This window comes from Rhineura floridana, chromosome 4 (genome assembly GCF_030035675.1).
Source record: "Rhineura floridana isolate rRhiFlo1 chromosome 4, rRhiFlo1.hap2, whole genome shotgun sequence".
NCBI lineage: Eukaryota > Metazoa > Chordata > Lepidosauria > Squamata > Rhineuridae > Rhineura > Rhineura floridana.
Genome location: NC_084483.1, coordinates 148,287,767 through 148,315,094, shown reverse-complemented (window position 1 = coordinate 148,315,094; position 27,328 = coordinate 148,287,767). Strand labels below are relative to the sequence as shown.

The 27,328-nt window shown below is 39.8% G+C and overlaps 2 protein-coding genes across 8 annotated transcripts; one reads left to right on the top strand and one right to left on the bottom strand.

Moving 5' to 3' along the window:
- Window positions 1-5,201: 5,201 nt before the first annotated feature.
- On the bottom strand, window positions 5,202-9,642 carry NANP (N-acetylneuraminic acid phosphatase). 4 transcript variants are annotated; one of them, XM_061624729.1, is made up of 3 exons: window positions 9,551-9,642; window positions 7,442-7,696; window positions 5,202-5,963 (listed from the first exon to the last, which is right to left on the bottom strand). In XM_061624729.1, the coding sequence occupies exons 2-3, from the start codon at window positions 7,529-7,531 to the stop codon at window positions 5,229-5,231; spliced, it is 825 nt and encodes a 274-aa protein (XP_061480713.1). In that variant the 5' UTR covers window positions 7,532-7,696; window positions 9,551-9,642; the 3' UTR covers window positions 5,202-5,228. The 4 variants fall into 4 exon arrangements, with proteins under 4 accessions (XP_061480713.1, XP_061480714.1, XP_061480711.1 ...); XM_061624730.1 differs by having other exon boundaries at window positions 7,630-7,696; XM_061624727.1 differs by lacking the exon at window positions 9,551-9,642 and adding an exon at window positions 8,222-8,262 and having other exon boundaries at window positions 7,630-7,696.
- On the top strand, window positions 8,374-27,011 carry RNF212 (ring finger protein 212). Of its 4 annotated transcripts, none has more exons than XM_061624732.1 (10): window positions 8,374-8,493; window positions 11,839-11,900; window positions 15,681-15,755; window positions 17,772-17,828; window positions 18,279-18,337; window positions 19,296-19,344; window positions 21,286-21,349; window positions 22,326-22,398; window positions 25,432-25,631; window positions 26,850-27,011. In XM_061624732.1, exons 1-10 carry the CDS (start codon window positions 8,478-8,480, stop codon window positions 26,885-26,887), a joined length of 693 nt encoding a protein of 230 aa, XP_061480716.1. In that variant the 5' UTR covers window positions 8,374-8,477; the 3' UTR covers window positions 26,888-27,011. The 4 variants fall into 4 exon arrangements, with proteins under 4 accessions (XP_061480716.1, XP_061480715.1, XP_061480717.1 ...); XM_061624731.1 differs by having other exon boundaries at window positions 8,374-8,797; XM_061624733.1 differs by lacking the exon at window positions 22,326-22,398 and having other exon boundaries at window positions 8,374-8,797; window positions 25,405-25,631.
- The last annotated feature ends 317 nt before the right edge of the window (window positions 27,012-27,328 follow it).

Here is a 27,328-nt window from a genome sequence, read left to right as displayed (position 1 = left end):
GGGTTAAGAACATAAGAACATAAGAAGAGTCTGCTGGATCAGGCCAGTGGCCCATCTAGTCCAGCATCCTGTTCTCACAGTGGCCAACCAGGTGCCTGGGGGAAGCCCGCAAGCAGGACCCGAGTGCAAGAACACTCTCCCCTCCTGAGGCTTCCAGCAACTGGTTTTCAGAAGCATGCTGCCTCTGACTAGGGTAGCAGAGCACAGCCATCATGGCTAGTAGCCATTGATAGCCCTGTCCTCCATGAATTTGTCTAATCTTCTTTTAAAGCCATCCAAGCTGGTGGCCATTACTGCATCTTGTGGGAGCAAATTCCATAGTTTAACTATGCGCTGAGTAAAGAAGTACTTCCTTTTGTCTGTCCTGAATCTTCCAACATTCAGCTTCTTTGAATGTCCACGAGTTCTAGTATTATGAGAGAGGGTTGTATTCAACTGAATCCTACTTGGAGAAGACCCGTTGAAATTAATAACGCTCAGTTAATTATTAAAGACCCTCAGTTATGTCTATGAACCTCAGTGAATCTATTGTGAATAGTACTAAAAATGAATGATCAGGGGACTGGAAACAAAACCCTGTGAAGAGAGACTGAAAAAACTGGACACGTTTAGCCTTGAGCAAAGAAGCCTGAGGGGAGATATGAGAGCACTCTTCAAGTACTTGAAAGGTTGTCGCACAGAGGGCCAGGATCTCTTCTCGATCATCTCAGAGGGCAGGACACGGAGTAATGGGCTCAAGTTACAGGAAGCCAGATTGTTACTGAACATCGGGAAAACCTTCCTAACTATTAGAACAGTAATGGAACCGATTATCTAGGGAGGTGGTGGGCTCTTCAGCACTGGAAGCATTCAAGAGGCAGCTGGACAGTCACCTGTTGGGTCTGCTTTAAATTGGATTCCTGCAATGAGCAGGGGATTGGATTGAATGGCCTGATAAGCCCCTTCCAACTCTACTGTTCTATCATTCTATAAATATTATCCCCCATCATGAACAACTGTTGCAAAACGCATATAGGGGTAGAAAAATAGAGCCCTAGGCCCACAGAGGAAATTAAATTGAAACTGGACTATGGGAGCTCTCAGCTGCACTTCTCAACCAAAGTCATGATCTCCGCCTACAGCAAGGATGAGGCACCTGTGGCTTTCCAGATATTGTTGGACTCCAATGCCCATCAGTTCCAGCCAGCATGGCCAAAGGTCAGGAATAATGGGAGCCACTGTCCAGCAGCACCTGGAGGGCTACAGTGTTCCTGTCTCCTGCTGACGGAATGGCTGGCATAATTGCATCCATATTGAGCCTGCCCTGTCTGCAGCCTCCAAGAACAAACGTGATTGGAAAAGTATACAAATATTACAAAACAAATAGATTAATTAAATTGTATACATTGTGGCACCATCCTCTGCCCTCTAAGAATTAAATCACATTGTTCAATGGAGCTGACTCACCAGTCAGTATGGATTCATGGATATTAGTTACGTGAGGTAAGCTAGCAATTGTTCAGGAAAACGTCTGCCTCCTGTTGGTTCCTGCAGTGTAGGCATTTCTTCAGGACAACGGTACTGGACTGTTTTGCTTATCCTGCTTATCCTCGGGATCACTAGTAAACCAGATCTGAAGATTTATCACTCTAGGTCAGGGCTGGGGAACCTGTGGCCCTACAGACAGACTATAGCTCCCATCATCCTTGACCATTTGCCATGTTGGTTGGGGCTGATAGGAGTTGGAGTCCAACTTTTGTAGGACCACAGGTTTTCCAGCCCTGATGTGGAGTTCAACCCGTTTCCAAAACAGAAAAGCACAAGAGGCTTATGATTGTCCTTGGAAGGACTCCCAGCTAATTGGTAGGCATAGGCCCTCATCAGAAACAGCCTGAGGCACCAAATCCAAAAGTCACCTATCCACGGTGATACAAAAGATGTAATAATTAACTAAATCATTGACTGCCTTGTAATAGCATCGCTGTAGTTGCCTCTTGCAGTAAGTTGCTTCACCCTGGCTAACAATTTGGCTGGATCAGACTCCAACACAGAGAACCCTATGAGCAGTAGAAGGCGGCATGTGGGTCCCTGTGCCTATATGTAAGTATTAATACACAAACTTTGAGAATACGGAGAACCATGTGGATAAGGCAGGATATTCCTTTTGCAGTATGCCTTTGCAAGGCGAGTTGTCTTTCCTTTCCCTCACTCACAGTCTTTCCTCCATCACAATACCCACTTCTGAATTGCATTCACTGGATTAAGACAACATAATGCAAGGCATTATATTTCGGGCCACTTGCCTAGCATCACTGTTTGCATATTTCAGATTTTCCTCTGAAAAACTAATAAGCTTCTTCCAGCTGAAACACATCTGGACATGCCTTGCCTTATGCTCCATATGTATGGAAGGTTCCTATGCCACCATGAAAGGACTACCCTTAACTTCTTGGATGCTTTATGCCAGGGACGGGAGACCTCTGGCTCTCCAGATACTGTTGGACTGAACTCCCATCATTCCTGACCATTGGCCACACTGGCTGGGTGCTGATGGGAGTTGGAGTCCAATATCTGGAGGGGCACATGTTCCCCAGCCCTGCTTTACATTATTTTCTGATACATGGAATAGTCCCAAAGCAATCACTGTTATCATGTAGTAACTAAGCCCAAGTACATGCTGTTAAAGTTATAATGTATTCTTCCCATGCCTACACATTCCTCCTTTCTGGTGTTGCCATGTGTTTGTTTTAGATTACAAGCCCCTTAGGGTACGGAGCTGTCACACTTTATTATTTGATTTATATCCTGCCCTTCCTCCCAGCAGGAGCCCAGGACAGCAAACAAAAGCACTAAAAACACTTTAAAACATAAAAAGAGACCTTAAAATACATTAAAACAAAACAACTTTAAAAACATTTTTTAAAAAAAGCTTTAAAGACAACTTTAAAAAAAGGGTTAAAAACATTGTTTGGGGGGGGGGAAAGGTTTTTTTATTTATTTATTTTTATTAAAAAGCAATTCCAACACAGAAGCAGACTGGGATAGGTCTCAACTTAAAAGGCTTGTTGAAAGAGGAAAGTCTTCAATAGGTGCCAAAAAGATAACAGACATTGCGCCTGCCTAATATTTAAGGGAACACTTGCATACTTTGTAAAGCATCACTGACACAGATGGCACAATAAATAATCATTGTAATGTAGAATAATCTGAAAGCCAAAGAGCAACACATCTGAGAAAGTTTGAGCAAGGAAGTCATATACTCCCAAATTATATTTCATAGGGATGCCATCACTACACTGCTGTAAAATACTAGCATTGAAGTCAATGTAAATACATTATCTCACAAAAGGATATCATTTAGCATCTCTGATAAATGGGTCTACATTGTACATACATATATATCTGAGAGTGAGGGCATTATATTGAAGGGTTGGGACCATTTTATTGAAGAATGATCACTGCAAAAACTAGTAAAAATTCACAGGAGAATTCAGAATTAGAAGAATGTAGAAGAGGACACAGCTGGATGCCTGAATAGATTTTGGTTCATCGAGACATAATTCCACACTCCTTGAACTGAAGTCTACACCGTTTCTTCTACACTACTGGTTTCAGAATGGCACTGTTTATTGTGAACCTCAGGTTTTCATCACTTTTACACACCACAAATAACTTTCTGTGGTTGAATGTCTCAACTTAAAAGCAGGGCTGTGGAGTCGGTACGCCAAACCTTCGACTCCCGACTCCTCTATTTTTCTAGTCCGACTCTGACTCCACCTAAAATTGCTTCCAACTCCACAGCCCTGGAAAGCGCTGTAAATGTCTTTTTAAATTGGAAGCTCTCATAGGAGCATTTTTATTGCTGCCTGAATATGTGCTGATCTTGGCATCACAACATTTGTCTTCATCTGGGTCCTGTGATACACTGACACACAAAATGTTTTCCATCTTGAGTTATGGTGAAATGCTCAAATACAGCTGACTTCATGGGAAGCTTCTTTGACATTTTGAATTATTTTTAAAAATTTGTCAATCAAAATTTATTTTGAAGCCGGAGTCGGTACATTTCTACCAACTCCGACTCCACCCACAATTGCTCCCGACTCTTGACTCCACAGCCTTGCTTAAAAGCCAGTCAATTTCAATGATATCCAAACCATATTCACCATTTTCTTGAGGCAGAATATACATCACCTTCGTAAAAATGCCTTTCCAGAAAACAGTAAGGGGGGGCACTGCAGGAGAGATGGGCGAGTAGGAGGGAATACTCCATCTACAGATTCTTGCCCACAATCTTCCCCTCTTAAACCAATTTTTGCCTAGTTACGTTTATTGGTGGTCTCAGAGGTAGATGAGGAAAAATGTCTGGGAAAGAAAAGTTGTAGAGAATGAACAGGTGGTCTAATGGTTAAGCACTCCCCACTCTAACCACCAAATCTTTCCTACAAATGCCCACCCCAAGTAGGATCAGGGCAACCCCAAATTTGCAACAAAATGTTTAGCTCTGCTCTAATTGCACAAACAGTCCTTGAAAAATTGGGCATGGAAAGTGACACAAGATGTAGAGTGGGTCTCTAGCAAAAAAATTAACAGTCTAATCCACAAATCAGATAAACTGAATTATTTAGATTTAAGATACTTTGCAACATCAACCTGTATTAATGAGTCAATACAATCGTAACTACACATGTTGAATTGTCTTACTCAAGTCAACAGGACTTCCTTCCTTAAAAATATATTTAGAATTGGAAATGAAGATTTTGCGATACAGCACTGTTGGTTTATCTCAGCCTTAGCATTTTATGTGCTGGCATAGCAAGTTTCCACACTGGACTTTTAGTTTAGCTGAAGAAAATGGGATTAGTCAGTTTTAAATTCCGAGCAGTTCAGCTTGACTAGGATGTAGATTTGATTGCTGGTAACTAGATTCTTCTGAAAGAAAAAAAAATCAGTAACTAACAGAGAATTTTCAGATCAATAGATTTCTGAATTAACTCACAAATATGCTCATATATCATACAGGTAAGTTTGCTGTTGCTTAGTATGTAGCTTAGAGCCAAGCCTTTACTGTTTTCATGACGTGTGCACACAAAGCATATCTGAACCTGTCATGCTGTCTGTGCCACATGTAAATGCTGTTACTGCAAGTAAGATTGTAGAAATCAAATGAACATGGTAGTTACACTAGTTTTTTTTTACAGTTAGCATAGAAGACAACCTGATTTAAGTGTCACATGTAAAAATGCCCTTTAATATGAACTCGAGCAGGCTAAAGTCCTAGGTTCCTCCGTGGAACTATCACACACATTACAAATACCAGCCAACTGGCTAATTTCTAAATCAGCAACTCCTTTGTTTTGTAAAAGCTGTGGAAGATCAAGAACAGAAGAAATAATATAGTGAGGGACTGAAGAAGTGTCTTTTGGGGCCATTACTGTTTTATTTATCCAAACTGTTGCTTTCAAACCTGCATTCAGGCCTCCTTGAATATCTGTATCTAGAGAGTCACCAACCATCACACAGTCCTCAGGCTCAACCCCTAGAAGTTCACAACAGTGACGAAATATAGAGGATGCTGGTTTCTCTTCTTTGTGCTCTCCTCCCACAACAATGGCATCAAAATATGGCTGACAAGCACAAGCTTCAATTTTTTCTCTTTGTGTCTGTGTGTCTCCATTTGTCAGTAGAAGCAAACGGACAATTTTTCTAAGGTCACTGAGCATCCTCCGTGTCTCTTCTGCCAAGGTCAAATGCTGCAGGCGGGTGGTTTTCCAAAGGAAATAACATTCTGTGGCTAGATTCCGATTGGCTGTTCCTCCCTTTACTTCTTGTATAGCTTCTCCCCAGTGTTGAATCCTTAGGTCAGTAATACACATCTTAGAAGGATCATGGCACTCTTTGAGGAGTTTGGCTTGGACTTTATCACAAATCATGCGAGCTTCTTTTTCATCACAATGATGCTCTGACTGCAAGATGTTTATCACCTATGAAGAGAGGATTAAAGCAGGACAGGATCAATTTGGGAAAGACTCTACTGTTTTGCCTTTGTGCTTACAATGACTTATTCTACAAGATGTTTCACAGGAATGAACAACAACATGAATCCAGGAACCTACTATATGATTAACACATCATAGCCACACAGCTAGTACTCACCAGGAAAGTCACCTCATAGACACCATTTCAAAGAGCACAACTCATCGCGTCTTGCATTCTAGAGCTCATTCAGTCATTACAGTCATTACAAGAGTCATCTACACAGTGTAATACATGGCATGAAACTCATGTATCTCAGCCATAACAATTTCCACATTATTTAGAAGTCCAAAAACTATCTCCAAAAATCACAGAAATTGCTACAGCCTACGATTTCCCAGTTCTTCCGTTGCATTGTTCAAGCAAGTCAGCAAAGCAGCCGAAAGTAAAGGAAGGATGCTACACCTGCAGTCCTCTAATCTGCATCCCGAAACAACATTGGTGCTATTCAGTCTCTTCTACATTTACAATAGTTCTCCTTTTGTGATGGTGATCTATGAGCTAATTACTGCAAGGTGGGATGTTAGAACACTAGAGCTTTCTCTGTACAAGGACACATTTCTGAACCCAGCTACGCAACAGCCTTTTACTAACAAATAGAGCACATGCGTCATCAATCCCAATAAGCATTCTGCTTTAGAACACCTAGGACTCATTCTCCTCCACTTTCACCCAGCAAAACATGCCACAGAATGCAATTATGCTGCACATCCAAGAGTTGGTGCCATTTTCAAATTCTTCATGAGACTTTCAGACTGATCTGTCTATTGCACAAAGGCAAAGAGTATGCCAGAATCTCTCCCTTTATTCCACTGCTGTGCTTTCACATGAAGTACAAAGGCCCATTCTCTTATTCTGGATTAATCAAGTTTCTGATTACTGTAATTGATATGTACTTAACACATTAAGGGCCACACCTCAGGAGGGAGGACCGTGGCTCAATGGTAGAGCAAGTGCTATACATTCAGAAGCTCCCATCTCCAGGAAGGGCTGACAGACACCCGTCTGAAACCCTCAAGAGCCACTGTCATTCAGTGTAGACAATACTGAGTTGGGCGACCAGTGCTCTGGCTCCGTACAAAGCAGCTTCCTGTGTCTCTAAGCATTCCTGACATACCCCCACAGGTTCATCTACTGAGTCAGTAACTCAGATGCAAACATGCTCTAGCAGAGAATATGCAATCTACCCCCAGTGTTCCCTAATCTACAGAGGGCAACGGAGCCTTTGCTGGAAAACCTTCCAGAAAGAGCTCCCACGACGACCATAGAAGGGACACCGTTTCCCGTTTATCGGAGTCACGGTTTAAAAGGATAATCACCACCACATTTAGAATAGGAACTCTGAGGCAACAAGGCTTTAACGTATTCTTCCTTATTGTTTTTATGGAAGGGGACCAAGTGGGAAGGAGATGGGTGCAACCGGTACCTTCTCAATAGCTCTCCTGCCTGCAGCGGCGGTGTCGATCAGAGTGTTGTCCAAGTCAAAGAAAACAGCTTTGACCCCTTGCAGCCCCATAGCAGTTGTGATAACAGCAGCGGCGACAGCCTCACTCCAGTCGCACCAGATCTTGCAGATAAAGAAAACAGCCACGTTCGGCTCGACCCTCCACTAACCTCATCTAGTTGATTCATTTGCTTGTCTCGCGAGAAGTGGTGACACCCGAGTAATACCGAGATCATACTGAAAGGGAAGCGAGACGTGTCCGTTTCTCAGGGGTGGGGCTTCCGTTGTTGTGGAATTCTCTCAAACCCATGTATATAGATTTGTGATAGACTAAACTACAGAGCCAATTTCCGGGTTCTTCTCTCCAAATAACATGCGTAGGATTGCGCTGTTATGGGGGTGTTTACATGGAGTCCGTTTTGAGGTGAAAAGTCGAGACAGCCTCAAACTCTAAACGGTGGTCTATTTTGCAACGCAATCATAAGAAAATGAGCCACAGCCAGACCCCCCCCCAATAGTACTATAGCTGGATTACATTACAAGGCTATTGTAAACTACTCTCAGCTTCCCCACCTCAGATATGCAACATGGGGATAATGAACTGTGTGGGACTGGAATTTGGATACCTTTGGCTATTGTTTTTAAATTAAAAACAATTATTATTTTCCATACGGCATGACCCAAATTAAAAGAGAAGGAAGAATTCTCTTTGCTTTTGTTTCTGGTGGTGATGTCAAATCAAAGGTACGGTAAAAATCTTACATTGATTTATATGGAGCAGCTCTCATTTCCGCTCCTGGGGGAAATTTCAAAATGGTTCCTCCTATCTGGTCTCAGAAGTCACCACAGCAGTGAGATCCTCACTCGATTATTTTTATATCTCTGTGGTCTTCCCTCACAAACGATTGTTGGGAGCAAAGGGAGGGGCCAAGCATATCGGCTTTCCTCCTCTCCTTAGTGTCTCAGCACTTCGCTCGGTGGGGGAGGGGCATACAGGCGCTCCTGTGTGCGCGTGGGTATGCTTGCGTGTGTACGTAAGTGTGTGTGTGGGCAGTAAGGGGGTCATTTTTTCTCCCTCAGGAGCGCTTTCTTCTCTAGAAAAAACATTTCTCTTGGGACGCTTCTGGGCGCTTGGGAAAACCCCTTTTATTTCATAGCAGCTCCGTCGACTGCCTGTAGATAAAAACAGAGGAAACAAACCCAGTATCAACCCGCCCCCTTCCTTAATGGCTGCTCTGGTATTCTGCAATGCATGTTTCCAGAAGCCCCAAAGAGCCACTCAAAAGTTTTGCCTGACCAACTGTGGCCATGTTATCTGTGAACAGTGTCTCCAGAAAGGTAACCTGCACTGTGGATAGTGACTGATAAATTAACCAGCCCTTCACCCATGATATTCACAAGACTTCACTCTGCTCTTCAAGAATAGACAAACATTCTTTTAAGTAAGATTATTTCAGTAGCCAAACTTAGTTGCGTTGATCAATGGCAGGAGTGGCAGAGACTGACAGTGACGTGGCCTAGCTAATACTATTATTGCCTCCCCTGACTTTGAGAATATCCATAGAATATGTCGCCAAATAGCATCTCTTAATCATGAAAAAGAAGCCCTGAGATCATACACTGGTGTTTCTGTATTATCAATATGGACTCTTCATACCCAAATCCCAAAAATCTGTTGCATAAGAGAACTCTGATACAGGGTGTGGGGGCATAAAGTAAAACCTTCAATCTTAGCCTGCTCTTACAGACCTTTACTCACAGGCTACCAGCACCTTAAGAATTAACCGGGAAGACCATAGCTACCACAATCCTCAATGTTTTATCTTAGGGAATAGTGGACTATTACTTATCCACAAAGAGACTTTTCTCTTTATGGCTTTCTTGTTAGAACCTTTGTCTTCTTAATTCCACTTCCCCAGCAACTCTGCAAGAGGGAAGCAGCCCACGATTTACCTTGGTGGAGGGAAAGGAAGCTTTCACCAATACTTGGTTGCTAAGATGGTGCTTCAGAGGGAGGGAACCTACAACCATAAATACCCCATCCACACAAAGTTAGTACAGCAATTATTGTGGATTCAAAACAAAACATACCTTTCCCAGCCATCACACTTTCACTTGAGATTCTTTGGCATGCTAGAAGCTGCTATAACTGTTCTTCCCAAAACAATTGGCACCAAAATTAGTGTTGTATCAAAGAAACCTGAATTCTTATATATTTGTACACTAGAGGTCAAAGAACTCATAGGCTCTGATTTTCATATACCGTATGTTTGAATTCTTACACATCTGGCAACATTGTTACACACTCTTCATCGTTCTCCCATTAGGCTCAATTGCTTGAACCATCATGCAATTAGCTGTTTAGCAACCCCTGATGAGAGACCCTGATTAGTGTTAATCACAGTTAATGTCACCCAACACAACACTGATAAAACCTTGGTTAAGGCCAACAGGGGAATTTGCACTAGAAGGGGAGTATGCAATTCAAGAGACCACTCTCAGTCTCTTACCAATTGTTAATAGTTATATTATAGTCTTAAGGGGTGTCAAGTTCTTCATGAAGTTCTGATGCTGGTGCTAGGAAAAATATTCCCACTGTATGTACTAGCTCTCTATGAAGAAAATGGAGCTCCCTGCAATTATATTAATATTATGGAGAAGTAATTTTTTTGCAATTCATCTCCACAGGTAATGTGATTATTTATATTTTAAAAGTCTGGCACTAAGGCTTAGGGCTGTTTAACGCGTCAGATCCTTCTTAGGCTCAGTTTATGGAAAAATGCATAGAACTGTGGGAAAATCCACAGATACCAATTTTGCAAAATGTACATGAATTGGGAAATCTGCCTCCAGAGTACATGTAGAAAAATGTTGAGTGGCTTTGCATAATACATCAAATGATGAACTTTAGTATATACCCAGGTCCAAGTCCATCTTTTAATTTTGAAGTTTATACATGGCATGAATCAGTACATAATGTCAATTGTTGGGAGAGAGGGTTCTTTTAACAATTGGTCATACAAACTCATCCTGAATTAGCTGAGCAGTACAACTGTGGTTTGTGCAGGCACAGCTATAATGGCAGTCTTAATCCCCTGCATCCTTGTTTCTAACCTTCAGACATCTCTTGAAGACTTTGTGTCAACAAGTCTGTTCAGTTTAAAGTTTAAGATGAGCAGGTCATTTTTATGTGCTGTTAATGATATTTTATGTCTTTGTAAATCTTGTACAATGTCCTGAGATTTTGAATGAGGGGCAGTCTATAAATATTTTTATAAATAAATCTTCCACGAGGTTAGACTTGCCTTTGGCCTTAACAACCCCCTTTCCATCTCTACTCTGAGAAAAGCATATGCTGACTTTTCTCTCCTGTGGCTGAAAAGTTATATTGATTTGGGATATCCACTGTTGATTTAAGAATCATTATTTACTTACCCCATTCTGTTTTGAGCATAAATACATATAAAATAAACCATTTTATTTGTAATTTGTGTGCCTCTATCAAGTTTCAAGACTTAACACCAACATTCCCTGTATTTTAAGATCAGGTAGCTCTCAGTGGGAATACTGTAATAGCTAGACTTACAATATAACCTATACATATCTACTCAACAGTAACTCACACTGAGTTTAATGAGCATTACTTTCAAGTAAACAGTTATAGATTGCAACCTTAAAATTCTGGTTTGCATCCTGAGTTCTCTTTCACCTGCAGAAGCATCCCATGAGCAGAATTCAGCGCACAAGATGTGCCTGCTGGCAAGAGAGGACAAGTTGACTTTTGCTGATTCCCCTTCTGATCCTTGAACACCTGAAAAATCTGAAATGGTAGAGAGATTGTTCAGAACAGTGTGGGAGGCTAGAGGAAAAGGAGGAAGTCTGCAAAAATTGTCTTCTCTTTCTACCTGTGGGATCCTCCACCTGCTCAGATGCCTTTCTTGAATGGAAGTGGTCTTTGGATCCATACCAAGATGCTAGTCTTAATACGGGAAGCTTTCTTAAACAAAGCATATGCACTGTCAAAACACACTGCAGTTGTTACCTACTCCAACAGATCAAATTAATTAGCTGTAGTACATTCTGTAACACAATGAATAAGCCAGTGAAAATTCCATAAAAATATTTGCCAAGTTAGGCTTTATGAATGAAATATTTTATATGTTTTCCAGAAAGATAGGTATTAGTCTGTTGCAGCAAAACCAACAAAGAGTCCTGTGGCACCTTAAAGACTAACTGGCATATATTATGCCATAATAAACTTGTTAGTCTTTAAGATGCAACAGAACTCTTTGATGTTTTTATATGTCATCCTTCAGAGATTACAACACACACTTTCCAGTCAAAATGACATGTACAATGCATTGATTTTTATTTTATAGGTAAAAAAGATGAGTGTGTGATTTGCAGAGCTCCTTGTCGTACAATAGTCCTTTCGAAAAAGGTACAGAATAAAAGTTGCTAACTACGGTGTGCCTAATGATTTGCAAAATGCTTAACAGAAATATTTTTGATTGGCACCTCAAATATTACAGATATTTAGTCATGTTGATTACATTGGAATAGAATTCCAAAAAAGTTTGCTTGCATTCTGACTACAGACCTACTGTTCAGTTCTGTTAATATTTTTTATTATTTATGTGACATACACCACTTAATGTAATCAATCTCTCAGTGGTTCAGAAAACGAACATACAAAAACAAACATACATTTTGTTATGTGCCTTCAAGTCGATTACGACTTATGGTGACCCTATGAATCAGCGACCTCCAAGCGCATGTGTCATGAACCACCCTGCTCAGATGTTGTAAGTTCAGGTCTGTGGCTTCCTTTATGGAATCAATCCATCTATTGTTTGGCCTTCCTCTTTTTCTACTCCCTTCTGTTTTTCCCAGCATTATTGTCTTTTCTAGTGAATAATATCTTCTCATGATGTGTCCACAGTATGATAACCTCAGTTTCATCATTTTAGCTTCTAGTGACAGTTCTGCTTTAATTTATTTGTCTTTTTTGCAGTCCATGGTATGCGCAAAGCGCTCCTCCAGCACCACATTTCAAATGAGTTGATTTTTCTCTTATCTGCCTTTTTTACTGTCCAACTTTCACATCCATACATAGAGATCGGGAATACCATGGTCTGAATGATCCTGACTTTGGTGTTCAGTGAGACAGCTTTGCATTTGAGGACCTTTTCTCGTTCTCACAGCTGCCCTCCCCAGTCTTAGCCTTCTTCTGATTTCTTGACTATTGTCTCCATTTTGGTTAATGACTGTGCTGAGGTATTGATAATCCTTGACAAGTTCAATGTCCTCATTGTCAACTGTAAAGTTACATAAATCTTCTGTTGTCATTACTTTAGTCTTTTTGACGTTCAGCTGTAGTCCTGTTTTTGTGCTTTCCTCTTTAACTTTCATCAGCATTCGTTTCAAATCATTACTGGTTTCTGCTAGTAGTATGGTATCGTCTGCATATCTTAAATTATTGATGTTTCTCCCTCCAATTTTCACACCTCCTTCTTCTTGGTCCAATCCCGCTTTCCGTATGATATGTTCTGCGTACAGATTAAACAAATAGGGTGATAAAATACAACCCTGTCTCACACCCTTTCCAATGGGGAACCAATTGGTTTCTTCATATTCTGTCCTTACTTTAGCCTCTTGTCCAGAGTATAGGTTGCGCATCAGGACAATCAGATGCTGTGGCACCCCCATTTCTTTTAAAGCATTCCATAGTTTTTCATGATCTACACAGTCAAAGGCTTTGCTGTAATCTATAAAGCACAGGGTGATTTTCTTCTGAAATTCCTTGGTCCGTTCCATATCCAACGTATGTTTGCGATATGATCTCTGGTACCTCTTCACTTTCTAAATCCAGCTTGGACTTCTGGCATTTTTCGCTCCATATATGGTAAGAGCCTTTGTTGTAGAATCTTGAGCATTACTTTACTTGCATGGGATATTAAGGCAATAGTTCGGTAATTACTGCATTCTCTAGGATCCCCTTTCTTTGGAAGTGGGATATATATTGAACGCTTCCAGTCTGTGGGCCATTGTTTAGTTTTCCATATTTCTTGACAAATTTTTGTCAAAATTTGGACAGATTCAGTCTCAGTAGCTTGTAGCAACTCTATTGGTATGCCATCTATTCCTGGTGATTTGTGTCTTCCAATAATTTTAAGAGCAGCTTTCACCTCACATTCTAAAATTTCTGGTTCTTCATCATGTGGTTCCTCCGTGAATGAATCTGTCATCCTTTTATAGAGTTCTTCAATGTATTGCTTCCATCTTCCTTTTATTTCATCTCGGTCAGTCAGTGTGTTCCCCTGTTGATTATTCAATCCCTTTTCTTGGTTTAAATTTCCCTTTCATTTCTCTAATCTTTTGGAATAGGGCTCTTGTTCTTCCCATTTTGTCCTTTTCTATTTCTATACAATAACTATTGTAATAGTTTTCTTTGTCCCTAGTCGTTGTATAGTTGCATTTAGGGTTCTGACCATGTTTCTATCTCCTTTTGCTTTTGCTGTCCTTCCCTCTTTAACCATTTTAAGAGTTTCTTCAGTCATCCATTGAGGTTTTTCTCTCTTTTTAACAAGAGGTATTGTCTTTTTGCATTCTTCCCTTATAATGTCCCTGACTTCAGTCCATAGTTCTTCTGGTTCTCTGTCAAATAAGTTTAAAGCCTCAAACCTGTTCCTTATTTGATCTTTATATTCTTCTGGGATGTTATTTAAATTGTATTTTGGCATTGAGTGCTTTGTTCTTCTTCTTTAGCTTAACTCTGATTTTTGATATGATCAGTTCATGATCTGTACCGCAGTCTGCTCCTGGTCTTGTTTTTGCAGAAAGTATGGAACTTCTCCATCTTCTGTTTCCAATTATATAATCAATTTGATTCCTATATTGACCATTTGGTGATGTCCACGTGTACAGTCGTCTTTTTTGTTGCTCAAAAAATGTGTTGGCAAGAAACAAATCATTGGCTTCACAAAATTCAATAAGTCTTTCTCCTGCTTCATTTCTGTCACCTAAGCCCCATTTCCCCACCATTCCTAGTTCTTCTCTGTTCCCTACTTTTGCATTCCAGTCCCCCATGATTATCATCATATCTTGTTTTGGTGTGTGATCAATTTTCTCCTGTACTTCTGTGTAAAATCTCTCCAATTCTTCTTCTTCTGCGTTTGATGTTGGAGCGTAGATGAGGTTATATTAATTGGTTTCCCGTTTAATCTCATTGATATGATTCGCTCAGACCTTGCATTGTAGCTCCTAATTGCTTTTGCTACATCACTTCTCACTATTAAAGCAACCCCGTTTCTTCTTGATTTCTCATTTCCTGCATAAAATATTTTGTAGTTGCCTGATTGAAAATGTCCCATTCCAGTCCATTTTAATTCACTCACACCAAGTATTGTAATGTTGATATGTTCCATTTCTTACTTGACCATTTCTAACTTTCCCTGGTTCATGCTTCTCACATTCCATGTTCCTATTGTGTGCGTCGTACAACTCTGGACTCTTCTTTCACATCTGTGCGCATCAGCCTCTGGGCTTCCTTTCGGCCTTCTGACCTGGGGGCCTCATCTTCCAGCACTATCTTGTGTTGCATTTTGGATACTCTGTTCATAGGGTTTTTGTGGTAAGAGGTGTTCAGAGGTGGTTTACCATTGCCTTCCTCTGAGTTTGGATGCATCTTAGTCTGGTGTCTCAGCTTTGACCATTCCGCCATGGGTACCCCTGTTAGGAGTCTAGCCTCTTGGTCTAGACTCCTGATGGCATTGCTCTCAGCTTCTTCAACACTCTCAAACCCCCTCACCACATTAAGGTGTGCATCCTAAAGGGGGAAACATACATATCAAAATAAAATAATTAATGAAAAATTTCAAAGTAGCACTTTAAAATATAAAGCAAAAACTGAGTAGTGTGATCTAAAAATCCCATCAATATGTACACTTTCAGTAGAGGACTCAGTGTTGGTTCTGATAAGACCTTTGCTGGTGTAATTCCAAACTTGTGCTGCCATTGAGATTCTAAATTAGATTCAATGTGAATATAGTGGTGGCGCTTAGAGAGTGCCCTTTTTGTTCTATGCTGCACGTGAGGCATGTACACACAAAGAAGGGAGCTGAGTGTGAATATTTTTCCTGCAAAGTGGCATACTTTTGTATATTCCAAAAATATTTATATACTTTGATTATTTTTGGTCATGTAATGTGTTTCTCTGCAGGTGAATTCAGATATCCAGTCACTGTTTACGGGAATTGATGGATTATGCAGAAAATATTCTAAAGAAGTCACACAAGTGAGTTGTGATCTGAGTGATTTTTCATCAGAAATACACTAGAGATTATTTTCATCATTAAACTGGCACCATACAGGGTGTAGTAATCTGGGGCTGTGGGGGGGGATCATAGACCTCTTACTTTTTTGGGAGTATGGTCCCAGCCAGGTCCCGTTGTATGAGCCAATCAGCATGAAAGTGGGAGCATGTTAGCTACTAAGAAGAGTCCTTATCCTTTTGTGCTGATTGGAGCCAATCAGAGTGAAAGGGGTGTTTGTTGTAGTAGAGTGTGGACTTGCAGATGACATGGAGAACAATGGAGACAAGGGAAAGTGGAAAAGGGAGCGTGGATGTGAGGGAGCATGGTGCGACTATTATGAAGCAAACCTGCACTTCTGATTTTGCCACTACACTACCGGTTATCAACCCACAAGAAGAAATCCCATGCTGTGTTTGGTACTGGCAAGTAATGAATATAGGATACATCAAATAGTTGTTAGAAATTACTTATGATGCCATCTTTCAATGGAAGAAAATTGCATTTATGGTGTAGAACATTAGTACAAGAGAGTTTAAACTTAGCCATAATTGAAAAACAATATTCCCATCTGGATAATTTTGTAGTTTATTTAATTTCTTATGTTAATGATCCCTTGGTACAGTGTTACTCCACTCAACATAAATTGTTCTAGAGTGATCATATCACTACATAATATTTGTATTCCACTTTTATTTATCTGGTAAACGCCATTTATATATCTGATGCTATATTCTTTCTGTACTGTAAATTCTCCCACTTGGTTATTTTGTGTGTAACTGTTTTGCTTTTTCAATTTGTAGAATTGTAAGTATTTCAATAAAAATATAGTTGAAAATGAACTTAACAATGACCTTTGAACCATCAATTATGATATCATTCAACTTAATTTTTCTGGAGAGAAACTTGGCTTAGCTGCTATTCATACTTCCATCTAATTTCAAAACCTGAAATGGACAGAGGCAGGCAATTTGCATAGTTCGGTAGCACATGCTTGTTTTAAAAGTTTAAATATGAACTGCACAGAAAAGGTGTGGGTGTAACAGTTCTGGCAAAATCTTTCCCTCATCTTGCTATTTGGCATGGAAGGAAGCTGCCATTTGCACCAGTGCTGTCATGTATTTAATGAAGATTCCTCTAAAGTTTAGAGTCTAAACCAAAGCCCTATCTGCGCTACACATTTAAAGCAGTATCATACCACTTTAAACAGTCATGGCTTTCCCCAAAGAATCCTGAGAACTGTAATTTGTTAAGGGTGCTGAGAGTTGTTAGAAGACCCTTATTCCCCTCACAGAGCTACAGTTTCTAGAGTTCCCTGGAAAGAGGAAATTGTAGCTTCGTGAGGGGAATGGGGGTCTCCTAACAACTCTCAGCACCCTTAACAAACTACAGTTCCCAGGATTCTTTGGGGAAAGCCATGCATGCCTATTTACAATGGTTTAATACTGCTTTAAATGTATAGTGCAGATTGGGCCCAACATTATCTAAAAAGGAATACAATACTGCAACAGTATGGATGCAACTGGCTGTTAGCTTGAAGCTGAGGCCTTCTTGAGAACCACTTTGGATCATCTAGGATCGTCTCTAAGCTTTGCACACAAATATGCACAGACGCAAAATACTGTCAGCAAACATTTGCGTGGTGCCACAAGAGGAGAAGAGTAGGCCACTGGCTGATCCAATGTGAAGTCTGGGGGGACTGCTCCTCAGCTAGGCCAGGCTCACTGATGGGGTAGCAGAGCTTAGGATGGGAATATCATGCTGAACGCCACCTAAGAATCCTTCTAAAACTTGTACTCCTTGGTTGGAGAGAACAGGATGGTGGCCTTAGAGTGAACTGGCTCTGGAAAACAATGAAAAAGTTTTGCTGTGTTAAAATAAAATACATGATAAGCATTAAGTATTTCATTTCTGTTATTTTTTATTGTCGCTCTTCAAGTTGTTTATCACAGCAACACTATTTAGTGATACCTAGTACTCTTTTTCCTCTTAATTTTTAGATTGCCCAATTCCAGGAAAAACACAGAAGGCAGTTATTGGCACACTACAGAGGAAAGGTACCTTGAATATGTTAAATAGAAATAATGGAGGGGGGGTTGTTAGAAGTTATGTTTACATTTTTATATTGTATTCCTAAAATGTAACAGATTGACTAATGCATCAATATTATTAATATTAAATGTCAAAAGGCAGGGCAGCACAGTGGGTTCTTGCTTTGAAGAGATGTATGCCCCATCTGACCCTTTGTCTTACCTGCTAATCAGAATGTTATCACTATGAGCTGTCAACCACTTACTCTGGAGCAATCTTGTTAAAAACAATTGGTCATTTATTTATTTTATTTATTATTTCAATTTATATACCGCCCTTAGCAGAATAGCTCTCAGGGCGGTGAACAAACAAGATAAAATACAACCACTTACTCTGGAGCAATCTTGTTAAAAACAATTGGTCATTTGTGGATGACAATCCAAATCTCAATTACTGAAATATTTTATTCCATTCAGATTACAAAACTGGAAGGCTATCTTAAGAAGGCAACACAACAAATGCAGCATATACAACAGTAAGCAGCTCCTACTGGGAGGAAGGGTGGAATATGAATTTAATAAATAAATAAATATTAGCATGACAACTGAATTATTAATAGTATAGGGGAATGTATAGTATGGTAGTATAGTGGAGGGCTGTTGCCCTCATGCCCATTTTGCAGGCTTCCTGGAAGTATCTGGTTAGTTACTATGGAAAACTTGTTGCTGGATTAGATGGAACTTTGGTCTGATGCAACAGGACTTGTATATTCTTACTTGGAAACGAAAGATACTAAATCTCACCTACATTCAAGTCCAGTCTTACAAGAATTTATTTGGTACAATTTTCAAAATCAAATACAAAATTGCTTCCTTTGAATCCAGTTAAGTTGTACAAGTGTGAGCTGCTAAAATTGTTCACCTATCATTGATAGCAACTTTAGAAGTCGCAACCCTACATTCACTTCCCTAAGTGTAAGCACCATTGTACTCGATACACCTACTTTTCTAAGTAGACATATAAGATTACACTGTAAGGGTACAATCCAACTCGCATTTAAGCTGGGCTGAGAGGCGTTGGATGCTCCTGTATGGCAACTGGGTGCGGCAGAACTTTATGCCAGCTTTTCTTGTGCTGGCATCACTTACACTGGTTTTCCCCGAGTTGGATTGCTCTGCTCATCTCTGAAGGAAGTGATAACCATCGCGTTCTTCATGAAGGTATTTGAAGAGTACAGATTTGCCTGTAGCCTACTAGAAAGGTATATGGCATGAGAGCATATATGGTTTCATATTTATAGCTAGAAGTTCACTCCAAAAGGCTTTAATGAAATATAGTTTCACTGAGGAATGCTGCAATGGGTTATTGTTTGTAACTAAACAAATTAAATATAACATGTCAGTATGACATAAGTTTAGTGATATTTGATCTCTACTAGCATTATTTTATTTTAACATTTAACATCTTGCATATGTGCCCCAATCTCTTACCAGGAGGGTTTCATCAATGGAAGTAGATCATGTGCCATCTTTAATGAGGAAAGTAAGTGGTTTTCTCTTTTCTACATACAAACAGTTGCAGTTAGAAATCTTCCATTCTAATTCCCAGAAACATATGTAATATGTCAGCAGGGGGAGTGGGCTGCAATATGATTGGCTGCAATATGAACATGTTACATATGGCAAGGTATTAATTTATGTTTGGGGTGGCGATGAGATACACACTCAGGAATAGCAAGGCTCCATGTAGTTCTCTTTATGTTACCTCACATACTTGAGTCTCCTTTCCCACATCCGACTTGCTGTTAGATTGTAAACATTCAGGTAGGGAGTTATCCTTTTAGTAGCAGTGAGAAGCAAGACTTTTATATTGAGACTGTGGAATGGACTTTCAATTTTGCCAATTTCTTTCATGCTGCCTTCAGTTCAGCTGGCTGATTAAGAACATAAGAACATAAGAAGAGCCTGCTGGATCAGGCCAGTGGCCCATCTAGTCCAGCATCCTGTTCTCACAGTGGCCAACCAGGTGCCTGGGGGAAGCCCGCAAGCAGGACCCAAGTGCAAGAACACTCTCCCCTCCTGAGGCTTCCGGCAACTGGTTTTCAGAAGCATGCTGCCTCTGACTAGGGTGGCAGAGCACAGCCATCATGGCTAGTAGCCATTGATAGCCCTGTCCTCCATGAATTTGTCTAATCTTCTTTTAAAGCAGTCCAAGCTGGTGGCCATTACTGCATCTTGTGGGAGCAAATTCCATAGTTTAACTATGCGCTGAGTAAAGAAGTACTTCCTTTTGTCTGTCCTGAATCTTCCAACATTCAGCTTCTTTGAATGTCCACGAGTTCTAGTATTATGAGAGAGGGAGAAGAACTTTTCTCTATCCACTTTCTCAATGCCATGCATAATTTTATACACTTCTATCATGTCTCCTCTGACCCGCCTTTTCTCTAAACTAAAAAGCCCCAAATGCTGCAACCTTTCCTCGTAAGGGAGTCGCTCCATCCCCTTGATCATTCTGGTTGCCCTCTTCTGAACCTTTTCCAACTCTATAATATCCTTTTTGAGATGAGGCGACCAGAACTGTACACAGTATTCCAAATGCGGCCGCACCATAGATTTATACAACGGCATTATGATATTGGCTGTTTTATTTTCAATACCTTTCCTAATTATCCCTAGCATGGAATTTGCCTTTTTCACAGCTGCCGCACACTGGGTCGACATTTTCATCATGCTGTCCACTACAACCCCGAGGTCTCTCTCCTGGTCGGTCACCGCCAGTTCAGACCCCATGAGCGTATATGTGAAATTAAGATTTTTTGCTCCAATATGCATAATTTTACACTTGTTTATATTGAATTGCATTTGCCATTTTTCCGCCCATTCATTCAGTTTGGAGAGGTCTTCTTGGAGCTCTTCGCAATCCCTTTTTGTTTTAACAACCCTGAACAATTTAGTGTCGTCAGCAAACTTGGCCACTTCACTGCTCACTCCTAATTCTAGGTCATTAATGAACAAGTTGAAAAGTACAGGTCCCAATACCGATCCTTGAGGGACTCCACTTTCTACAGCCCTCCATTGGGAGAACTGTCCGTTTATTCCTACTCTCTGCTTTCTGCTTCTTAACCAATTCCTTATCCACAAGAGGACCTCTCCTCTTATTCCATTATGATTGGTTAGTTTAGTGCTGTTTATTCTTTTTGTTGTAATTTTTATTTTATTAGTTTTACTTTTTTGCATGATGCCTTGAGCATTTAGGAAGCTGGTTAGCAAATTTATGTTAATAAATAAACAATACATTAGTAAAGTAGTTATTAATTTGTAGTACTTAAATTAAATTTCTCAAGAAAGCATTACCTTACTGGCAAGCTAAAATGTCCATGATTTAGCAGCAATGGAGAAAGAAATATTTCAAGAAGTTGAAATTATTTATGTTCTGTGTCTTTACATAATTTACTGTACTGTTAATATCTCTGCATACATCTAGACTGAGACAGTGGCTGGACCCACAAGGATATCATTGATAAGCCCACCTCAGAAAGGGCATATGGGTAAGAAGAGTTAATGACCAATTCTTAAAAACTGAACACAGGAATACATATAATTTGGCTTGCACCTTGGTAACGTGCACCTTCACCACTTGCTATCCTGTCTCCAAGGAGGAAGGAGAAATTCATACTGGGAGCCAGGATGAGATAGTAAGAAGTGGTGGCTTCTTTGAAGATGGTGGAAGCCAGTGGACATCATGGATCATCATCATGAATCAGTGGATCATCAGGATCTCCTCACTTTATAGTCAAGGGAAGGAGGAGAGACTTAGTGGGCCTCTCTTGACTTTGAGGGAATCATCCCTGCCTTCTACCCCACCCTTACTCTCTTGGGGATTTTTTTCCCTTGAGGATGGATAAGGTAGCAGGTAATGGAGAAGATCAAACTCTTTAAGTGTTCTTTTGAATACTCAAAAAATCCTTGAGGGTTTTCAGGTGTTCAAATTGAATGTTTTCTAGCAATCATGGTGTTTTGAACTACGTAGATTTCAGTTGCTATCTGTTGTGGAACAGGGGATTCCTTTTCAACACAACTATTAAAGGTATAGGAATCTGCTCTCTTTTTCATCAACCACCCATGTATTTTAACAAATTTGATCCATCGTTATATGAGTAAGCGAGGTCCAGAAGAACATAGACATTGTTAGGAAGATACTAAAAACCAAAATTACAGAAAAATGTTACATAGGAATAAATCATGTTTTATGATTTAAAAAATGTTATCAGTGAATTTGTAAATTTTTAGAAAATCATGGTCCATTTGTAATGGTTTACATATTATTTTTGAAAGTTTTACTATTAACTGTCCTGCTGGCTTAAAACAAATGAAATAATTTTAAGTGATCTAAAGGGCACTTTGACTGAGATTTCACTTTTTCAAAGACATATTTATACATTTCTGGAAATGAGCTTTCAAAATAATGTAGTATGTCAAATAAATTCTTTAATGTTTTAATATATTCAGGAATATTATTTACAGGCAGTGTTACATGCAGAAGTTCTCAATTGTCTGGAATGACTTCTTGTCAGAACAATACATCAGGGTCTGTAAGGTAACTAAAACCAACTTTGCAATAGGAGGCAACTTTTGAGATGAGAGGGATATGTTTTATCACCTTGGGCTACAATCCATACCTTCCTTATGCTTGGCTGTGTGTGGATATGTATGCGTGGACTGAGTGGAGGCATCCCTCCATGTTTTCTCGCCTCTGGCTTAGACCTCCCCCTTCTGCCTTCTGATGGCATTCCTGCTGGCAGAGCCTGGTGGATAGCTCTGAAGTGAGGCATTTTGAGGGCAGGTTGGGGACAGGGGTTAGCCAGCCTGGGATCTCAGGATCCCAAGCTGCTATCATAGGTAATGCTGGCTGGCATTGGGCTTGATCTGGGCCCTGTTGCTGTGTCGCTCTGAAGCTGGCACAGGGAATAGGCCCAATCTGTCTGTACCCCCACTACTGTGAGTGGTCAGACTGGACGCAACAGTAGTTCCGTAGAGCCTCAGCAGTGAACAGTTTTGATTGCAGTCATAGTCATCTAAGCATGTTGCTTTTCTAAAGAAAAAAATTATTATTCAAATAGGCTTCCATTTACAAATATTTTTGTTGCATTCCTGTACTGTGGAATTTTGTATGCCAACTTTTATGCAAATAATAGTAATTTTGCATTTCTATTTATTGTATTAAATACAAATAAAATGTGTACTTCGTTGAAAAGTAAACCCTAATATTAACAATTCCATTCTTTTTTATTCTGAAAGGTGGGATCTCCAACACTATGTTCACCAAATACATAGCACGTGGCTATGTATCGTTTTCCTTCATTAATTACAGGCACAGGAGAAGCCAGCACATGGGGACTGGGAGATCTCTTCACATTATCTGTCCTGGAATTGGAATAGAGATTTCCTGCCTTCTGGGAGCTGCTGGGAGCCTTAGGGAAAAAATGATCCCATTGGAGACACAGGGACACTGATCTCCATTGTGACTGTAGTAGGGAATGAAGAGAAAAGTTTCTGTATGTGCTGCCTTTCCAGTAAGAAATAGGGTCCTCTGTGCCTGTAATTATTTAAGGAAAAACAGATGCATAGCTGCATGATACATAATTAAGCAAATGTCTAATTTGGCCTTTGGATGACCAAACTATTCTATGCATATCAGATATCATATCAGGGCTCCTACTGGAAGGAAGGGCGGAATATATTGTTGTTGTTAATAATAATAACAATAATATATTGTACTATTAGCACTCTTTTGCCTTATTTTAATTTTGTAGCACATATTGCCGTAAAGATGGAAATAAATTAACATGTTAAAAAGAAATGGATGCCTAACCCAAAGGTACATAGCCTAAACAATGCAGGAAACAGCAGGCCTTCCCTATTTTCCTTATTAATCCTGTTCCCTATTCACATCCCATATCCTTTATGCTTCGAAGTGGTAAACCCTTAAAAGCTTATACTATCCTGGAACATCAACATTCTAAAAAGAGCCCTGCTGGATGAGACAAAATGCCTATCTAGTCCAGCATCCTGTTCTCACAACGGCCAGCCAGAGGCATAGCTTTCATAGCTAGTAGCCATTGATTGTCTTATCATCCATTAATTTAATGCAGGTTTGCCCTAATCCCTCACTCAAATATACCATAATCTGTCATGGGTTTGAACAGCAGGCAATTTCCCAGTTGTTTTTTCTCCCCCTCCTACAACTGACACTCAACTGACTTTAATATTCTATAGGTCTTGGAAGTCATTTAGTGCCTGTTCTTGATGGGTCATTTCCTTTCTTTTAATATGCAAGGTAATATTTTTCTACCTGCAGAGGGAGTTGTCAGCAGAAAGCCCTTTCACTCCCCACCTGATTCTGGACTGCCATGTTTATTTTATTTTTATGTATTTAGGAAATGTATATACCACTTAACACTTTTAACAAAATCTCTTAAGAGGTTTATAGGATATCATAAAATATTAAACAGATCAAAATAAATATATTATAAAACCTGGCATTTAAAACAAGCCAATTAGCAACTGAATAGGATAGTCCTTCTAAACATCAGAATAGATCTGAGCAAACAGATGGTTTTGTACACAAACGTTTAGAACATCCAGCCAGTAGAGTCTCCTGAATCTCTTTTGGGAGAATATTCCAGAAAGTTGGTGCTACAACTGGGAAGGCCTATTTCCGTGAGATTTCAATAAGAATCGGCTGCCTAGTAGGGCCTTCACTGAAGATTGCAAAAGTTGACGTGACATGTAGTAAGGGAGGTGGTCTTCTAGGTATCTTGGTGCCAAGTTATTTAGGACTTTATATATCAGTAATAAAACTTTGAACTTGGCTAGGTAGCAAACAGGCAGCTGGTGCAAGTCCTTAAGCACAGGTGTAACATGTGCATGCCTAGATGTACCACTCAGTACTCAGCATTCTCCACCAATTACAGCTTCTGAAGCAAGCACAAGGGCAGCCCCTTGTGAGCACATCACAGTAAGTGTGAGGTTACCAATGCATGGCCAGTGACTAGGCTATCCCTGTCCAGAAATGGGTGTACCTGTTGTACTAACCAACATTGTGCTGAGCATTTTGTGCCACAGAGGTCACCTGGGGTTCTAATGACAAGGATGGAACTAGAAGTACTCCAAGACTTATGTGCCTGTTCCATGAGAGGGAGCGCAACCCCATCTAGAACAGGCAGACATCCCAGTTTTCAGATCTAGGAACCACCCATTCATAGGTCACTTTTAATCAGATTTCAGTCTCAGTTTATTAGCACTGATCCAGCCCTTTGCTGCATCCAGGCACTGGTTCAGGACATGTATGGCCTCTCCTGGATCCTGAGTCAGATATTACAGAAAAATAGCAAAATGTTGCAGGGTATCTCATAACAGGAATGTTCTTCTTCAGGGTTCCAGCCACCTACATTTATCTCTTTTCCATTTTTTCATTTGTCCAATAAACAATTTTTACTAAACGTTTAGCATTCTATAGATGGTCCAAATAGTAAAAGTAAAAATGTACATCCTGCTATAATTGATTATACTTTATGTCTGTCTTTCTCAATATGCTATGCAGACACAGTCTTGTCCATTGAATGTCTAGGTCATCACCCTTCAGAATGCCCAGTAGGAAGACTTCTTATATGTCACCATTTGTATCATCACAAAATAGTAGAGATCACATATCAGATGGTTTTGGACAAAGAACTACTCAGCATTATCGATGTATACCAACACCTTCACTCTCGTCAGTAACAAGACATCCAATTAGACTTGCTGATCTTTTACAAAGACAACATTTAGGTAAGCATGTTTAGTGAATGACTGAAATAACTACATCAAAAATTAAGTTACTTTAGTTCAAAGTGCACTGTATTGATTTCATGGGCAGTAATAACACTATATAAGCCTGGCAGGCAATTGCTTCTGAAAATAATATGGTAGGGTGCAGTCTTACGGTTCCTGGGAGGGTGTCTCATGGGCCAAAGGATAAACAGATATCCTTCTCTGCATGCCACCAGGGGAGACCTATGAGTAAAGAAGAAGGTCTGCCTTGGCAAGTCTTCCTGTTGCAGATGCAGGGAGGAGTGTCACCTTTGACATTTTACCACTGGTGACCCTATGGTGTTAACAGAAAAAATGGGGCATGCCCTAGACAGATTAGGGGAGACTTTGAATCTGCTGTATCCATTGACCTCCATTCCTCTGACACACACACACACAACAGGGGAGTGAACTACTCTAGCCTTAAAGGTAGAATACTAATTTTCCTTCCCATTGATCTCAATGGAAAATCCAAAACATCTTCCACATCCAATGGAAGAAGAAAAGTGACGTCTCCACCTTCTGCCCTGCTGGTGTGAGCCTGGCAGGAATTTGGATTTAGTGGTTCTCCACCTTGGATTCTCCTCCATCCACAGCTATAGGATTTCTGTGTTCCTCTGCCTCTCCCATAAAGAATCCTATTTAGTATCTTCACAGGCTGCCCTGCACCCACCGCAACACTGAATGTTCAATAGTCCAGTCCAATAGTTTTGGATCACCTTTCAGAACCTGTAATATATGTTCTAATGCATTACAAAGCCCTGATATGAGGAGCCCCAGTTGTGGATGTTTTATTTATTTACTTATTTAGTTAGTTTTCTTTCGTGGAAATGGCTAATGCATGCCTTACCTTAAATAAATTACCTGCTTTAAAACTGTAGTTCACTGTACTATAGCTACATTACTGTTGCATTACAGTTGACTGACATTTGACATTTTTTAGAAAAATATTAAAGGAAATTTTATGATAGCAATTTTTATCAGGCAGTGGTCTCATGCAGGAATTCTCTAAAAAAAACCTTAACATTCCAATTTAAGGTTGAATCTGAATCTTGAAGCATATTTGGCTAAATAGGATTTCTTCCATTTTCAGTTGTTTAATTTTCACTATTACGATCATTAAAGTAATTTTCTTTATAAATAATGCATTTAGCTTGGCTAATGAAATTTATTATAGTTTAAAATCTCTCTTTTTAGGATCCACTGGGCTTACAGGACATTCGTTACATAAATAGATGTACTTGCAAACTCCATTCAACACAGAGAACTAAACCACTGAATATTTTAATTGTATATAAAAAGCATATAAAGATTCATACCACTGTACAATATCTAGTTTGATTAAAATGTTTAAGATTGTTTTTTGTTTAATTTATTTTTATCTCCTTTTTGCATTAACATGTACTTAGTTACAAAATAATACAAAAAACCTATTAACTCCCTTTCCGTCCCTTTCCCGAACCCCTATCACCCCCTTCCCTCCCTTTCCCCTACTGACTATTAACTTTCAAGATTTTATTTTGTAGTTTTCTTCTCTGAGAAACTTCCATTCTGTTATTGTTTTTGTTACTCCTTTTTACTGCAACCTCTCTTCAGAGAAAATACAATTACAACATTTTGCTACTACTAAGTACTCCATTCTGTTCCAGAGTTCAGTGTGCTTAACCTTTTCTCTT

Coding starts and splice junctions, on each gene's coding strand:
- NANP (XM_061624727.1), bottom strand. CDS start 8,247: ATGAGAGCTGCTCCATATAAATCAAT. Junction 7,697..8,221: donor GCTGCTCCATATAAATCAAT/GTAAGATTTTTA, acceptor CTTCCCTTTCAG/TATGATCTCGGTATTACTCG. Junction 5,964..7,629: donor AAATGAATCAACTAGATGAG/GTTAGTGGAGGG, acceptor CTCTCTTCATAG/GTGATAAACATCTTGCAGTC.
- RNF212 (XM_061624731.1), top strand. CDS start 8,686: ATGGCTGCTCTGGTATTCTGCAATGCATGTTTCCAGAAGCCCCAAAGA. Junction 17,829..18,278: donor TGGCACACTACAGAGGAAAG/GTACCTTGAATA, acceptor TATTCCATTCAG/ATTACAAAACTGGAAGGCTA. Junction 19,345..21,285: donor TGCCATCTTTAATGAGGAAA/GTAAGTGGTTTT, acceptor GCATACATCTAG/ACTGAGACAGTGGCTGGACC.